Here is a 17,729-nt window from a genome sequence, read left to right on the forward strand (position 1 = left end):
AATAATCATAATGTCTTGTAGATTGTAAATATAAATGAAGTTATACCACAGTAGTGGCAATGTAATTAAGGAGAGAAACATAAAAACATAATATAACATATAGATGGTGTTTAAGGCCTTTAAGTTGTCTATGAAGAGGGTCAAAGTACCAAGTAATACTAGATAATGATAAGTCAGGGATGCTAATTTTATTATCTTGGCTAACCAACAAAAGAATGATAAATTTGTTTGTATGGACCTAATAGCATGGCCTTAAAACATATAAAGAAAAAATGGACAAAACTGAAAAGGGCAAATTCACAATCAGAGTAAGAAATTTTAACATGCTTCTCTTAACTAATAGAAAAAGCAGTAAAAAATTAGTAAGCATGGACATTACAGTTAACAAATTTTATCTGCTGGACGTATGTAGAATACTGCAGAATATACATAATTTTAAAGTATGTATATAAATATTTACTAAAATTTATACTATTCTAGACCACAGAGACACAACCAATTTCAAAGACTGGACATCATACTGAATATATAGAGATCTTATCTAAGGTTGATGGCACAAGAAATAAAAATTTTAATTATATAATTTAAAGTTTAAAAGGTAATAAAAAAAATTAAACAAAACAAAATTGTGAGCACTGGGGGGAATAAGCAAGATGGAATGAGATAAATCTACATCTTATGTAGAGGGGGAGAGTAAATACTGTCTAATGATAAACCAAGAAGGTAGAAACACATTATTCAGAGATATGGTAGAAACCAATAGAAGAATTAGAAATAATTTCTAAGAAGGATTGTTTCTGGGAAGAGGTTATAGGGTATGGGGTGGAGAAGAAGACTGTTTTCTACTATAAACCCTCTGGCTTATTTTATTATTTTTTTCCATTTGCATATTACTTTGACAAACTTAACAAGACCTTTATGAAATTGCAGGTTGCATCATTCTTATCTACTTGACTTAATTAAGCATTGCTTTCCTGAGTTTGTGGCATTATGACTAGCTCAAGAATAATGTCTATAAACCATCTTATCTGTGCTGCAGTTGATGGTGAACACTTTCTAAAGTACTGTTGGGAGTTATAATTGTGACAATTATTGCAGAGCTTCTGGATTATGATTTGAGAATAACTTTTATTTCCATTTTAACTTGTTTAATAGATATATTTTGATTAAAGACAAGGTAAGTCTAAATTTACATTTTACATGGACAAAAATGAAGTTATGAACATTTCTACTCAACAGTTTGAAAAACAGCTAATAGCATCAAAGCAAAAACAAACAAATCAATGATAAAAGTGAAATTTCCAATAACTCTTTTAGACTAAAAATGTTAAAAATCTAGATATTCTCAGCATTATTTTAGCAATAAAATAAAATTCATTTGTACTTCAATTGCTCTACTTGTGTACCTTGTAAATATTACCTTTGGGGCAGAGAGCTGGAAAAATATCAAGACTAATTTTTATAAAGTAAAGTTTATTGAATAATTGCTTTTTCCTGTAGAATTACAATTTCTAAGATCTTTTAATGCCTCTTTTTATTATTTATGCTTGTAAAAAGCTTAAATACCTTCCCCCTTCAAAACTCTGATAACAATCTTTTAAAAATATTTCCTCAAGTTTATTTTTCTCAAAATGGGTACTCCCATGCATATTATCTGCCAAGTATTTTAAAGTAAGAAAAAATGTTGAGGACATCTGTTCTAGAGAAAGGATCTTGTAAGTTTTTTTAAAAACTTAATTTTATTTATTTATTTTATATTACACAGTAATCTCATATATTGTTTTGCATAAAGTAGTTACTCCAAAAATGTTTGTTGTATTGCATCATATGGAGTATTATAATATATGGTATAATATTATTACAATAAGACTAGTCCAACCTTGAGTAGAAAGTCAGGCCTTAAAAGAAAAAAGGTTAATCATATATAGGATATAATTGAAAGTAACTTGCTTGTCATATGTATTTTTGTCTAAACAAATGAAGTCTCTCTATTCATTCCACATTTGCTGGTTATCCACTATGTGTCAGGTACTGTGCTAGGCTCCCTGTACATAGAGACAGACAAGATAAAGACCATTCTCCTCCAACTCTCATAGCCTAGTAGAGACAGCAGACAGTGAATGGAAAGTTACTGTGTGCCAGGGCTGCTATGACAAATACCACAGGCTGGTTGGCTTAAACAACATGAATTTATTATCTCATGGTTTTGGAGGTAAGGAGTCCAATATCATGGAATTGGTAGACCATGCTTTCCTGAAAGTCTGTAGCATCCTGATGGTTGCTTGCCAGCAATCCTTCATCACAAGGTAATCTGTCTCCTTCTGTCTTCTCTTATGCTTCTGCTTCCATGTCCAGTTGTCTGTGTCTCTGTGTGGATTTCCTCTTCTTATAAGGAATATCGGATTCCTTATTGGATTAAGTCATATTGGATTAAGGCCCACCCTGATTCAATTTTGTCTCATATAAACAGAATCTTTAAAAATCCTGTTTACAAATGACTCCATACCCACATGTGCCAGTGTTTAGGATGTGATCATGTCTTTGTGGGGACATGATTCCTTCAACCACAGTTATAAAACAACTTAATATGGACTCTTTGATAGGTCCAATTTTCCCCCCCACTCATTCCTTTTTACTATTAAGGCAATGGGAATGTCTTGGCAAGGTAGATAAGGAGGCAAAGGCTTTATCAGCATAATAATTAGCAAGAGATGATTTTCTTGCCTTGTAGAAAGAATCTGAAAGATTCTGTGGAGACTGTGGGGGCACTCTTACAGGATGGGAAGTGGAGTCCTGACCTTGCGGGGAAGGTGGGAGAGGTAGAAAAGACAAGCAAGGTGGGGCCAGAGAGGAGAGAAGAGGAAAAGGGTCTCCTGAATACCTACTAGGGTAGCTCCTGCATGGATTGAAAGGTGACTTGGTAGGAAAATAATTATTATCAAGGTTCATGACTGGCCTATGGTGAGATTGCCCATTGCCCTCGTCGATGTTGGGAGCATGAGTGAGGTTCTTATTATAGCAGAGGTGTGCTCAGTGTCTCACGGGGACCCATGGGATGAGAAAAAGAGGGACTGCCCAGCTCAGGCTGCACAGCAGATGTGGGGAGGAGAGGACAGGTGTGATAAAATGTTTAGGAAACTGCAAATTGTTCAGTAAGGCTTGGGCACAGAATGTGTGTCTGAAGAAGCTGATGGTGATGATACAGCTAATCCCATTTCAATACTTTCTCAGTCAATTATCATGATTGTTCTTATCCTGGGCAGATCTGGGGGCAGGAAGTACAGTTCAGCACTGAGCATAAGATTCTCATTTTGAGGATGAGGACAGAAAAAAAGGGTGGGCTGAGTTGTCTTCTTCAGGGACCGAGTCCACAGGTGACAAAGCTTTGTAATATTCGTCTTCTCCATCAAGCACTTTGATTTGGCTGTAATGAAGAAAAGAAGAGGGTTTTCCACAGAAAAAGAAAACAAATGTCATGGTGGTCACAGTGGCAAGCCGAAGCTGTTTGAGGGTCTGGGACCAGGTTGGGGCCCAGCACTGGTGAGTAAGAACAGCATTAGGGAGCTCTGGGTCTCCCAGCACAGAGGAAGGGATCTGACCCCAGTGCCTTTTACCTCTGGGTCACACACTGATAATGGGCCCAATTTAGTGGTGTACGGAACTTATGATCATAGGGCAGCTTGATTTATGTGAAACAAATAGTCTGTTTCTGTCTGTTTCCCTCTACATAAGAAAGTTCCCCAACTGATCTCCTGCAGTTCTCAAACTAGTACCAATCCTATACTTCATTACTATTCTAAATCAAGATGCTAACAACAAAATGAGCCATACACTCTTAGCATCCTTTCTCTAACCTTTTGGGGAAGTCCTTCTTTGTGTAGGTTAAAGTTCCAGGGATGAGATAATGTGGGTAAAGTGGTCTATTTGTAGTGCATAGCTGCTCTTCTTTGTGGAAGGAGGATTTTATACAACCCACTACCTCTCTCCAGTTATGAGGAAAGTACAATTCCCTGGAATGATTATGAGAAACAATATTTGGCCTTAGGCAACAGTTTCAGCCATTTCGGACAGAAGAGATTAGATTCAAGTGGTGTATACTTGCTACTGTGAAAAGTAGTTTCCAGTGTCAATAATAGTGTGACATCCTGATTGCATCTTTTTAGGAGCCTCTCAGGAAAGTTTTGCATTTTCTGTAATATCACAAAGGACCCCTTCTGTTTACAGTTGCTTAGAACTAAGAAGACAGATATTTACCCAAGTTTTCTTGGCTTCCTCTTGCTCCCTTGATATTCTAGAGTTCCCTGTGGAGAAGGCCAAGAACACACAGTCAAAGCAAAGCAGTAAGTCGTTAATTTTTAATTCAAAGTGATTTTGTGTTGAATGCAAGCAGATGCTGATAATATCAGAAGTCACAGCATAATTTTTTTGATCAAAGGGCTCAAGTGAGCCTGATGAAGCATGCATCTTGCTCGTCTTTGATAAACCACATCAATTATTCACCGTGAAGGCAGACATCCTGACATGAAAGCAACAGATAAAGAGCCTAAGCACATGTTCAAGAGGAGAGCATAAGAGAGTGGGGGTGGGGCTGGAGGGGCTGGAACAGGTATTAATAACAGAATTATTAACTGGAAACAAAGCCAGGGAAACAGCTTTTCGGCCACTTTGAACTCACATTTAACTGGTTATAGTACATGGTGTCCTCAGGGCTACTCAACATTTTGGGCTGCTGACATCGGCGGCGAGGTGTTCGCTGCTTCTGTGCAAGACCATTTTCTGAACCTGCAACAAGATAGCAAGTTTTATTGTAAATTGTCCCAGGTGTTGGGGAAATGACCTGAAAAATTTATGTTCATAAAAATGCACATAGAAACTGTGTCCCGGCTTGATGGACATTTCATAGAAGCTTTGCACTGGACCGCTAATATTAGGAGAAATCATCCTAACAACAACAACAACAACAACAAAAGCCCCCAAAACTAAACAACACAACACACCGGAATTGCTAAGTGTAAACAAGATCCACTGTAACTTTGTCTTCACCTTTCTTATCCTAATCATCAGCCGAGAGTGAGAAAGCAAATTGATTTGTCCACACTGGTGAAGTACAGGTTGGTGGTCAGCCTTTGTGGAGTAGAGACTGTCCTCCTCCTCGGGGAAGTCAGGACGGTGAAGGCAATCTGGCATCGTTTACAACTCATCCTACAGCAGGAGTTCAAAGACATCTGGAGCACACACTCTTGTGTAGATGAGAAGCGAAACTTTTGGTGGGATAAATTTTGGAGGGAAAGTGGCTTGAGCTAGTATTTACTGAAATGCTTTGAACAATACCACTGATCCATGCAATCTCTGGAGGAGGTGCAAAGGGGAAGGGGAAAGGATGACTGTACAATTTCATGGAGCAACCTCTCTGTCTTAGGCCTGATTTCAGAACCCTGGCCAAGAGTGTACTGGAGATTAAGAAACAGATACAGTGCCAAAAGGACAGCAGATTCCACAAAAACCATCTGCTCGGAAGGGAAATGAATCTTGACTTCATCTGATACATTTATGAATGTCATAGTCTTGAGAAGAGATATCACTTTCCTAGACCTAAGTGTGTATCATAAACTAATTAGCAATTAAAAAGTTTTGTAATTGGAATCATATGTTAACTTCACTGGGGATTCCCTCTTTTTGAAGCAGTTCTGGGGGGAATTTTCTAAGTAGAGAATGACTCAGCAAGAATCATTATGGATAGCAAATTATCGGTTTCATAAGTATGAAGTTCTGCATCTTGATTTTTCTTGAAGTGGACATAATTTACGTTTTGCCAAGACGTTAGAACCATACAGGACTTTAGAAACTCTTCATTCTAAAAACCCATATTTTTTTTTTCAGAGAAGGAAACTGAGGCCCATAAATGTGAGTGACATCCAAGAGCAAGTGGCAGAGTGGGGACCTACCCCTAAATCTCTTACTTCCTAATCTAGAAGACGTTTTTGTTTGTATTTGCTTTTAAACTATAGCATGCTGCCTTTCTTAACAAGGAACTTTTTTTTTTTTTTTTTAAGGAAAAGGGGTAAGTAGAGGTAAACTCAATGAAGAAATATTAATTAGCATAGCAAACTGAAGTTGCGTGGAGAGGGTTTCGATAGCCTTTGTAAACACCCCTGACCACATCCTCAGGCATGCTGTACAGGAAACAGGACCCTAGCCTCTGGTGCTGGCACCGTACTCAGAGTACAGGGAATCCAGAATTAGGATGGGTTCTTTCTGAAACTTGCAACATATTTACCCCATTTGCTCTGTGAAGTTCCCATTCTGTAATGTGGTTGAACATGAGGTTGAGGCCCTTTTGTGTTATCTCCTTTCTGATGTGTAGATGATCAACAGAAGTCTCCAGAGGTCAGGTTGCTGGAATGAGACTGCACTGCAGGTCTGGCATCCACTTTCTCTTAGACTTTCTAATATTGCTGTAATTTCATCTTTGGGAACACAAAGGTCTGCTTTTAAATAGGTTGTGGGTTCAGCTGGAGAGGTCCTGACTTTATAAAGTGTTTATCGTTGATCAGAAGCTTTTATTTATATTGTCTCGTCAGGAATGCTTAACATAAGATGTGGTTCTCAACCATTGCTCTTGATAACCTGCTGTTCCATGGGCTGTTAATCTTTTCCTGCTTCTTGGAAGGAATTAAGTTATTGGATAGAATTTTCTCCATTTAAACATTTCTCCTACAAATTTTTTTTTAAAGCTGTTGGTGTCTGGTCATATGTTATCAATAGTATATGATATATATCAATAGTATATTATAAGCTGGTGCCTAGGTGTTTAGTATTTGCATCAAATTTTATTTTATTTTATTTTCAAATTTTATTTTTAAGCTTAATGTTTCCACATTTCATGATGTTCTGCAAAAAGTGCTGCAACTTCCAGGTAATTTGCCACTAAATAAATCTTAGTGCCACTGATATATAACCAATCAGAAGTGATCAAATAAATAATTAGGAAATGAATTATTTAATAACTGCTATTGAAACAATTTGATAACAATACACAGAAAATACAACTTAAATCCAGACCTCATAACATTTATCCTATAAACAAGGTATTTTGCTGGTTATTATGGGGAATACAAAGAAGAGCTAAGACAAAGTCCCTACTTTTAAACAGTAAGACATTGAGTCTTTTATTTTACTGGGATTGTATTTATTTATTTGTTTATTTATTCCTTCTTTATTTTTTTAAAATGTTACATTAAAAAAATATGAGGTCCCCATATACGCCCCACCCTCTCACCCCACTCCTCCCACATCAACAATCTCTTTCATCGTGGTGGCTCATTCATTGTATTTGGTGAATACATTTTGGAGCACAGCTGCACCACATGGATAGTGGTTTACATTGTAGTTTATACTCCCAATCCACCCAGTGGGCCATGGCAGGGCATACAATGTCCAGCATCTGACACTGAGTCTTAATAGGTTAAGTGACTTGCCAAAGGTCTCAAGCTAGTGTTAATTCTAATTAGTTTTTTTTGTTTTTTTTTTTAATGCTAAGCCCTTTGCTTTCCTTAATATACCTCTTGATTCTCACAGGCCACAGTAAATTCCAGATGAGTTTTATACTTTAAACATTAAAAACATTCCCATAAAAACCTTAGAAGGAAATGAACTAGACTACCCCAACTGTGGAAGAAGATATTAGCAACTTAATTATATTAAAATAAAAATATTCTATATGATGGACAGTGTTTTAGTTTGCTAAAAGTTGCCAATGTAATATACCAGAAATGGTTTGGCTTCTACAGTAGAGATTTATTAGATTAAAAGCTTACACTTCTGAGGCTGCAAAAGCATCCATAACAAGGCATTACAAGAAATACTGTCTCACCAAGTTGCAGCTGTGGGCCATCAGACATGTGGTGGCATCATCTAAAGATGCTTTTTCTCCTAGTTCAGCAGTGGGCTATCAGGCACATGATCGCGTCTCTTCCCTTTCCTTTGGGCTTTGTCTCTTTCAGCTTCTGGCTAAATTCCTCTAAGCCTCTGTGTTCCCTTGATTCCAGCTTCTGGTCCCTGGGGCATTCTCTCTCAGCTTCTGGGTTCTTCTCTCTGTCTGTGGCTTTTATTCCTCTGTTTATAAAGGACTCCAAAAGAGGATTAAGACCACCCTGGGTCATGTCTTACTGAAGTGATCTAATCAAAAGGAAGATCCTTTCACTGAGCCTAATCAAAAGGTCCCATGTACAGCAATGGATTGACTTTAAGGTCCACAGAAGACTCAAACCAGCACAGTAACAAAACTAGGATGAGAGGAAGGGCTGCAGAATGATTAAAAAAATAAAGAAAAATATGTATACATGCAAGTTTACTGTAGGTGGAAAGGCTGAGTCAGAAGAGAGACATGAAGAAATGTCCATACAGAAGAACACACAGCGAATGGCCACAAAGAGCAGACAACTGGGGGAGGGGGAGGGGAGGGGAAGGGAAGAGAAATAAATAAAAAATAAAATCTTAACAAAAAATAAATCCATACGTGGATGCACACTGAGAAATTTATATGATTTTTTCAACTTGAAATTTAAAATCAATGAGGTATGTAGGACAAAAATTTTTCTTTCTCTTAATGGATGAAGACACTATGGCTCAGAAAGGCTGAATCTGCAAGTGGCCTAGTAGAAGCCTGAACTCCATCTTTGCTTTGAGACAATCAGTTCATTTATAAGATACAAAACAATATTGTTATCTATAAGGTACTGTAGCAGTTCGATATTGTTTATTAATTCCAAAAATAGATATTGGATTATGTTTATGAACTGGTCTGGGCACATTAGATTGTATTGAATTCAAAGGTTTCACTTTTACTTAATTAATGATTAAAGCTTTGATTGGGCTACATCAGTATGACATTGAGTCCCCGCCCCCTTGGTGGGTGGGGACTCACAGAGAAAATGACGAGGCACAAGAGTTAGTTGGAGTTTTGAGCTGGAGCCCTGGGAAGTAAACACACAGAGAAGCAGATATGTTAGCCACAGCAGAGGCCCTGGGAAGAGAGACAAGCCATTTGCCTGATAATACGGCTGACCTTGTGGAGGGAACATAGCAGCTGAGCCCAGAGAGGAATGAGCCCTAGGAGAGAGATGAGACTTATCCCAGTTGATAACTGGAAGAAGCTGGGACCCCGGAGCCAAGAGAGGAAGAGGGAGCCTGAATCCTTGCAGACATTGGCAGCCATCTTGCTCCAACACGTGACAAGAGACTTTGGTGAGGGAAGGAACTTAATGCTTTATCGCCTGGTAACTGTAAGCTTCTATACCAAATAAATACCCTTTATAAAAGGCCACAGATTTCTGGTACTTTGCAGCACCCCTTTGGCTGACTAATACAGGAACTTACCTACTTCATTTGACTAGTTTACTTCAACAAACTTGGCAATTCAAAAATTTTTAAAAATTTATTTAAGTACATCACTCATACCTAAGCATACATAAACAATAAGTGTATAGTAATAGTTGTGAACTTACAAAACAAACATACATAACATCATATAGGGCTCTCATACCTTTCCCCACCACCAATACCTTGATTGTTTTGAAACATTTTCAACTAATGATGAAAGAGCATCCTCAAAATATTACTACTAACCATAGTATCTTACATTTGGTGTATTTCCCCCCCAATTCAACCTATTATTGTTGTTGTTTTTTATATCATTTATATATGAACACACATAAACAATAAATGTATAGTAAAAAGCAAACATGCATAACATATTGTGGTCCCATACATCAACCTACCAACACCTTACACTGTTGTTAAACATTTGTTACAAATTATGAAAGAATATCATCAAAATCTTACTTTTGGTATATTTTTGGCAATTCAAATGTCAAGATTCACAATAGACTGTGAATTATACACTTTGAAGACAATGATGCTCATATTCTGAAGGAGGCCTATTTCCACCTCACATAAATGTCTGTAAGCCAAACCAAACTCCCAGTTTGTAATATATTGTTACCTCCATATTTTGATTTTTATAGGTATGCTCTATCATGAATACGATTTTTCATTTAGCAAAAGTCTCCTTCCTTTTTGAGCAATCCTCAAACCAAATATGATTTCATATTTGAGATTTTTAGCCCATCTGCTGGGGATTGGATCACGTCCCTTACAAAAACCATGTTCAGCTCCCAACCCCCAGGTCCTGTGGGTGTAAGTAGGACCTGTGAAGATGTTAGTAGTTACGGTGTGTCCAAACTGAATGAAGTGGGCCTTAATCCAATATGGCTGACGTCCTTATAAGCAATGGAAATTGGACACAGAAGGAGAAGCCATGGTAGAAGCAAGAAGCTGGAAGTCAATGAAATCTGGAAGAGAAAGAAGATGCTGCCATATATATTGCCATATGAAGGAAAAGACAAGGAAGGTCAAAGATTGCCAGTCAGCCAGAAGATACCAATCCCAGGAGGAGGCAAGCCTTCTAGTCCTTGAAACTGGGATCCAATAAATTCCTGTTGTTAAGCCAACCCATTGTACAGTATTTGTTTTAGCCTCTAGGAAACTAAAACACCATCCTTCTCTTCTGAGTTGTCACAGATCTTCACAGTAAATTGGAAGTAAATATTTCAAAAATGGAAGAAATCTGGATGGAGTTTCAGGAGCATGGGGAAATGCACACTCCCTGTTCACAAATAATCACGCTGTGTACTTTCACAATTGTCCAATCCATGAGTGGAAGACAAAGAGCTGAATTCAGTTGACAGCTTTGTTACATAATTTTAAACTAGCTTGAATATTTAATAGTGTATTTCTCTTTATTGAACAAGTAGGCATATCTAAGATTAAACATCAGACACAATTAAATTTAAATTCAGATTAACAACCAATATTTTTTACTATAAGTATGTCCCATGCAATATTTGGGACATACTTATATTGAAAAAATGATTGCTTATTTATCTGAAATTCATTTCTAGCTGGGTGTCCTGTATTTTTATTTGCTAAATCTGACAACCTAATCCAAGCAAAATTTTAAGTTACACATGAGGTTGTTTGTTTTCTCCTAGGGTTTAAGAGACAAAGAAGGAAATGGCTTCCTCTATTTTGCTGGACTTTCTTAGTTACAGCTACTTTGGCTACAAATGCTCTCCCACTACACAGTCCCTCAACACTTAATGTATCCCTTTTCATCATCCACTACAGATATAGATATGCAGGATCTGGTGAATTTCCCAGCAGGATGCAAAAAGGAAAACTGCAAGGGAAAGCCAATTGGAACATACAACTCAAATATTCTCTGGCCTAGAGGAACAATATGGTGCAAACAGTCAGTGGTATCTTGGGAGGAAAGGAAGAGAGTGCATGGGGAGATCCATAGTCCCAGGACTTCCCAAGTCCCCTGTATCCTCCTGGTGGGCCCTCAGCAGGCACAGATACTTTTTTGAGCAGTATGAGTGCTGATCTGATTGCCTTTCTGTGGATGAGGCATTGCCAGGGTCACTTGCCAAGTAAAACATCCCCTTGAAGCAAACGGACTATTTGATGTTCTAGATTTACAGATGGCAAATCCCATACGGGGTGATGAGATATACCCCTGGGACATTAAAAAAGGATTAGAGTCATGTAATTAATTTGCAGAGCCTTGCCATCTCTGCCTATATAGGGAGGCACATTTTCTAACCTGACCAAGGTTCTCAGGGCATTTGGAGGTGACAGTCACCCAGCTTTCAGCTGGACAGTCTTTCTCCTCAGAGATGGTTGAAACTGCCGTGTGGCAAACCAGTGGACACTTACAGGAAACAGCTTCCAAAGAGCTACTGGCTCTGTACTTTTTCCCCCTACCATTTCATTTTTATGTAGCAAATCTTGTTTTGCAAAGTATCTTTTTCTTCACTTCATCTTATTTTTGGGAAGGACAAATAACCTCCAAAGAGATAATAGAAGCCTAGGGAGATTAAGAGATCACACAGCAAACTAGAGGCAAAACCCAACAGGGAATTCATGTTCCCTAATGTCCAATGGAAGGTCATTTCTTTAAATTACAACTGTTCAGTTTTTTAAAAATATCAATGCCTGGACATTGATATTTGATATTGATATAAAAATATCAGGACCTGGACGTTGGTAGTTTTAGAAAATCTCCTTAAGTGATTCTAATGTATAGCCAGGGTTGAGAGCCTCTTACTAAACCATATTAAACTTTACCTTCTCAATAAAGACCATTTAGCCTAGAAAATCTGTAACAATCTGCACTACCTTAAAATGCAGTCTCTGGAAAAATTTTCCTTCTGTGTTGTAAACCATCTGCTCCTGATATGCCCTGGGGCGTGGGCTATTTAGGAAATGCTCAGAGTTGGGGCTAGAACTCAGGTCTCTTGACTCAAAATCCCAAGATTCAGGCATGGAGTCTTTTATGATGCTTGTTCTTTTACTGAGACATTTGCATATGTTTTTACCTCACCATATCTAATTTCAGGAGGCACTGAGGAATTCAGAGGACTACTGTAAAGAACACACACCTTGGAAAGAGTGGTTTTCTCTTGGGGTGCATGCAATTCAGATCTTGCTTTCTAAGATGAAAGGAAAGCTACAAATTTTCCCAGCTGCCATGTTATGTCATGAAAGATCTTCTTCAAATTCGTAAAACTGCTACAAAGAAAACATCCTTGAGTGAAATTAGTGCTTGTGGAAGATGCTGGAGTTATAAACTATATGGAATTCTCTATTTAACTAGTTAGAGAGATGGCAATAACTTCCCTTAAACCATTTCACAACTCAGGGCTTGGCACACACTCAATAAAGAATGAATGAATGAATGAACGAATGAATGCATGAATGAATGAATGAATGAGGGAGTGAACAGTGATTATTGACCATTCCTGTTAAGATCTATTCCATCCATGTGGCCACTATTTGGCTCTCAGATCATCCACAGGGATGTTGTTGTCAAGGCTTCCCGTGGGAAGAGGGCCTGCCTGTACTGGGGACCCTTCTAGGGAACCTGCAGTTGACCAAGGAGGGAAATGAAGACAGCCTCTTTAAAAAAATAAAGTGCATTAGAATTTTTTTAAAATTATAAATCCTTTCAATATTTTCTAGGGATATATATTCTCTTTTTTTTTAATTTAGCCACTCATGTAATTTTTTTTATTGCTTCCCCCCACTAACAATAAAGTAATTATTTCTTCCATTTTAACCTATTTTATTTAAAAATTTTTTTAAAAAGATACATAATACAAACATCATATAAAAAATATAGGGGATTCCCATTTGCCCTGCTCCCTATACCTCCTACATTTTCCCACATTAACGACATCCTTCATTAGTGAGGTACGTTCATTGTGATTGATGAACACATTTTGGAGCATTGCCACTAAGTGTGGATTAAAGTTTACATTGCAATTTACATTCTCTCCCACACAATTCTGTAAGTTATGACAAGACTTGTAATGGCCTATTTCTGTCATTGCAATGTCATTCAGGACAATTCCCAAGTCCCCAAAATGCCCCCATATTACACCTGTTTTTCCCTCTCCCTGCCCTCAGAACCTCCAACGGCCACTGCCTCCACATCAATGATATATTTCTTCCACTGCTAGAATCACAGTAAGTCTATAGTAGAATACCAGTAAGTCTACTTTAGTCCATAGTTCATTCTCCAATCCTTAGGATTCTGTAATGGTGATGTCCACTCCACCTCTAATTAAGAGGGGGCTGTGATCCCATAGAGCAGATGGATGGGACTCTCTTCCTTGTGGTTGTAGACTGTCTCTGTTTCTTTGGATGGTAAGTGTCCATCATCACCTCCATGTTAGTTGTCCTAAATGAGACCAATGAACTGGAGAGTAGGTGTTGCAACTGATGAGATTCAGGGCCCAGCTCACAGATGGACAGCCCAAAGATTTTAGTCTCTTGGACATACACCTACCAACTCTAGTACTAATTAATGGTTCAAAGAGAAGGACAGAAGAGCCATTTGTAGGAAAATTGCAACTGAGTCCAACTCTGTACTCTAGGGAGCATAAATTCCAAAGTTGGTTCCAAGTTAACCTATTTTAAATAGTATCTTTCTTTTAAGTGACAATATTTAAGTAGTAAATGAAAATGATGTTCAAATAAGTTATACAATGAAAAGTCCATCTTTTTTTTCCATCTCTGACCCCATTCCCATAATTTTCCATCACAGTAGTAACTGGTATGACAAGTTTCTACTCTGCCCTTCCAGTGATAGTCTAAATGGCATCATTTTTAACTGTTGCATTTTATAGATGAACCATGATTAATGTATAATTTCTTATTTTGGACAATGGATGTTTCCTACTTTTTCTACTGATAAGCAATGCTTTGAGGAGCATACTCATAGCTTGGCCTTTGATAAATAACATGTATTTTTGTAGGATAAGTTCTTAGGAGTGAAGTTATTGGCTAAAGGGCATGCATGTTTTAAAAACTTTGATTTATATTTCCACTTGCCATCCAGAAAGTGTGTAGCAGAATGTACTTCTGCCAGCCGGATCTGAGATGATCCATTTCCCCAGACCCTCAGCAGCGTGAGACAGGATTGTCAAGACAAAGCCTGACAATTCAATAGGTAAGAGAAGGGCTTCTTGTTTCGTGTTTTGATTTGCATTTCGTTGATTACTCTAGAGGGTGAATGTTTTTCATTTCTTCATATTTATTAGTCATTTGTGTTTCAGGGCTCTTCTTGAGCTGGGGCAGCAGTGATGTTCAGAGGGCCAGGCTGGACCAAACTGCAGATGGGGCAGGTTGTTGGCTGTTTGGTGTGGGGGGAGGGTAGATGCGAGGCCCCAAGGCTAACAGGAGAGGAAATATCTGTTTTTAAAATTAGCATGTTGTAGGGGAGAATTTCTCAAACTCCGGCCACACATCTAGCATTTAAACAGTTTTTGCTAAATTCAAGATCATCTGTACTGTTTTTTATTTAATATTTTCAAAATCAACGAATTTCTTTTTTTCTTGAATATATTTCTTTACAGACAAAATTTAATTCATGACTATAAATGGAAAATAAGTGTCAATTGTCATAAATAGAAGTCAAATATAAAATAAATACAATGAAAACTGAACAATATTAATACCCCTTAGCTGGATACAGTTGCTCATAGACGGTTCTGGACTTCTAAAAAGGTTTGTTTAAAAGAGAGGTGAGTAAGCGTGAGAGAAATTTAAGGTACATTACCCCGACGAAGCCTTTTGGAGCGTTTAAACTGAGAATTGACATTTCTTATCACATGATTCAATGCTATTTAATGTCATATCCTCACACCATCTAAAATCAACTTGTAGAGCACCACTAGTCCATGTTCCACACGTTGAGAAACATGATTGTTGGGAAAAAAGAACTCAAGCTTTGGAGCCAGAAAGACCTGAATATGGATCCCACCTCAGTCACTTTTTAGGGGTCTGAGTTTGGAGTGGTTCTGGCTGCACGTTAGACTCACCTGCAGGGATTTTTAAAAATAGGATGCTCAGAACCCATTCCAGGAGATCCTAATTCATTTAGTCAGGGGTCTTCTCAGGCAATTGATATTGTTTTAAAAAAAGAGTCCTTCCCCTTCCAGATGATTTCAATTTGTAGCTAAGTTTGGGAAAACCAGGGGTTTAACCCCGTCCGTCCTAAGAACTTCGACTGATTCTCAAGTATATAGTCAGAGAAACTGGGCAAAAGGAATTCTGGGAAGGGGCAGTAGCCCCTGTAGTTTTCCCAGCTGCATCAAACAGCTTGGACCAAAACAGACATGTAGAAAATTGTTTCTCTCACTCCAAGAGAACAATTTTCCTGCTCATGGACATATTATCTCTGTTTTCCAGAGGTACGATCCTATTCAGGTTGCAGTATAAATAAGCGACAAAGCTGAAAAGCCATTCTGACCTAGCAAGACTCTCTTTAAAGCAAAACTTAAATATAGGGCAAACCCTTGGGATCTTGGGAGGGTTGCAAGCAGTTGGAAATGTTTGAAAAGCTTCGCATCAGTTATGCAGACTCAGCAATGGGTTGCTGTTGGTATTATGCCATTTTGTTGTACTTTGTCTAGTACTCAGAAATTTGCATCATGTCACATCTTTCTGCTTTGAGTTGTTTTTTTTTAAACTCCTTATTCCCAGGCCTCACAGTAGTGCCTTCCATGCAGATGTTTTCACATGATGATTCCCGAGTACATCTGTACCCTCCTTGACAAAGGCTGTTCACTAACTTCGGCCCAGCATGGGGGCAGCAATTAAGGCTAATACAGCCACCTAAACTGGGCCCGGTGGGAAAACAGCATTACTTTAGCCTTTTTAAAAACGTCAACATGAAAAGTCTAAGACTTGGATCTGATGCTAAGCAGACCCACAATGCCAGCCAGCAGGATGGGAGATAGCGTTTCAGGAGCTCCTAATGAGATGCCAATCATCTAGTGAACTGCTCAGGAGCTTGCAAACGATGTCCTTGGAAAAAGCAGATGAAAATGGAACTAAAGGAGTTCTTTGAAGATTGCAACATTTTAAATGCTTGAGGATATGGGGCACCAGATAGTGCTGGTTTTACTAAACTAATTGTGACTCAATCTTTGCTACCCTGTGGCAGGGGATTCCCAGCTCTGCCTTGCTCTCTAAGTTGGGAGATCTGGTTTCCGTTCCTGCTGTATCTAGCGTTAGGGTGCAGAAGTTTGGGTTGCCATAGTAAAATCAGCATTGGACTTGGGGTCAGAAGATCTGGGCATAGGCAAAGTTCTGGTACTTATTGGTTATGTGACCCTGGCTGGGTCACTTAACCCTCTGGGCTGCCATGTTTTATCTGTAAAGCCAGAGGGTTGGACTGATATAATATAATGGTTTTTCAACAGAAGGTGGTGATGTGGCAAATTAAATGTATTCATGCTTGGAGATTCTGAGATGCTCCTCTTGGAATCGCTTTCTTTTCCAGTGTGTTAAGATCTGTGTGCAATGAGAGATGCGCCTGTTGGAGATTTGTTCCCTAAATTCTGTGTGAAGGCAGGAAAAGGGTGAGGACCATTAGCTGAGTGGCTCCTTGAGGTCACCATAACTACCCGATAACTGCCACGTAACCGCTTAGAGCTCATCTGAGAAATGGACATAAATGCTTTCATTTCTTCTTCTATACGGTTTCATCATCGTCTCTTTGGTGCCTCACTTCAACACCCCCGGCTCTCCACACAACTCTGGGATGCCATTTTTCCTTTTTTTTTTTTTTTTTCCCACCAGGAGGTCATAGGGATTGAACCCGGATCCTCTGCATGGCAAATAGGAGCTCAATTGCTGGAGCCACAACCACTTCCCCAGAAATGCTTTTAATTCTAGCAGCTTGTTGGCATTTAGGGCAGACCAATCAAAATGCATACAGGCTTCAGAGGGAACAGTTCTCTATCAATGCACAAGAACTTTGTACTACCACTATTCGTTATAAAGGACAATGCTGCAGAAGGTGGGTTCATCTGATGCCCTTCCCTGGTGATTTGGTTACTGATAGACTAAAAGTCCGCATTATAAGCACATCTTCTTGACCTTTTCCCAGCTGTTGAGCAAAAAATGCAATGCAGACATTAATATTACACAGCTGTACAGACTGCCATCCCGGTCCATAAACCCCAAAGTATTTGCACAGGTCGAGGGCAGTCATTAGTATGAGTGCCTTGGCTTGGGGAGATTACACACACACACAAATGACGGGCAGCTGTGTGTGGGGGGTGAGTGATTAGCCAGAAACAGGAAAGAATGTGGAG

The 17,729-nt window shown here is 38.6% G+C and overlaps 1 protein-coding gene and 1 long non-coding RNA gene across 3 annotated transcripts in view; one reads left to right on the forward strand and one right to left on the reverse strand.

Moving 5' to 3' along the window:
- The window catches only part of LOC101420513 (uncharacterized), a 73,630-nt gene that overhangs the window by 45,715 nt on the left and 10,186 nt on the right, over positions 1-17,729 (forward strand). Inside the window, exon 5 of the long non-coding RNA XR_009186566.2 lies at positions 14,465-14,575. This is a non-coding gene — a long non-coding RNA (uncharacterized lncRNA). The remainder of the gene's footprint in view (positions 1-14,464; positions 14,576-17,729) is intronic.
- MYO3B (myosin IIIB) overlaps positions 1,105-17,729 on the reverse strand; it is a 529,864-nt gene continuing 513,239 nt past the window's right edge. For both annotated transcript variants that reach the window (XM_023589485.2, XM_071216296.1), the window contains 3 exons: positions 4,676-4,782; positions 4,255-4,301; positions 1,105-3,424 (listed from right to left, as the gene is read on the reverse strand). In XM_023589485.2, the coding sequence (XP_023445253.2) occupies positions 3,307-3,424; positions 4,255-4,301; positions 4,676-4,782 (272 nt within the window). In that variant the 3' untranslated portion in view covers positions 1,105-3,306. The remainder of the gene's footprint in view (positions 3,425-4,254; positions 4,302-4,675; positions 4,783-17,729) is intronic.

Source organism: Dasypus novemcinctus, chromosome 7 (genome assembly GCF_030445035.2).
Source record: "Dasypus novemcinctus isolate mDasNov1 chromosome 7, mDasNov1.1.hap2, whole genome shotgun sequence".
Taxonomy (NCBI): domain Eukaryota; kingdom Metazoa; phylum Chordata; class Mammalia; order Cingulata; family Dasypodidae; genus Dasypus; species Dasypus novemcinctus.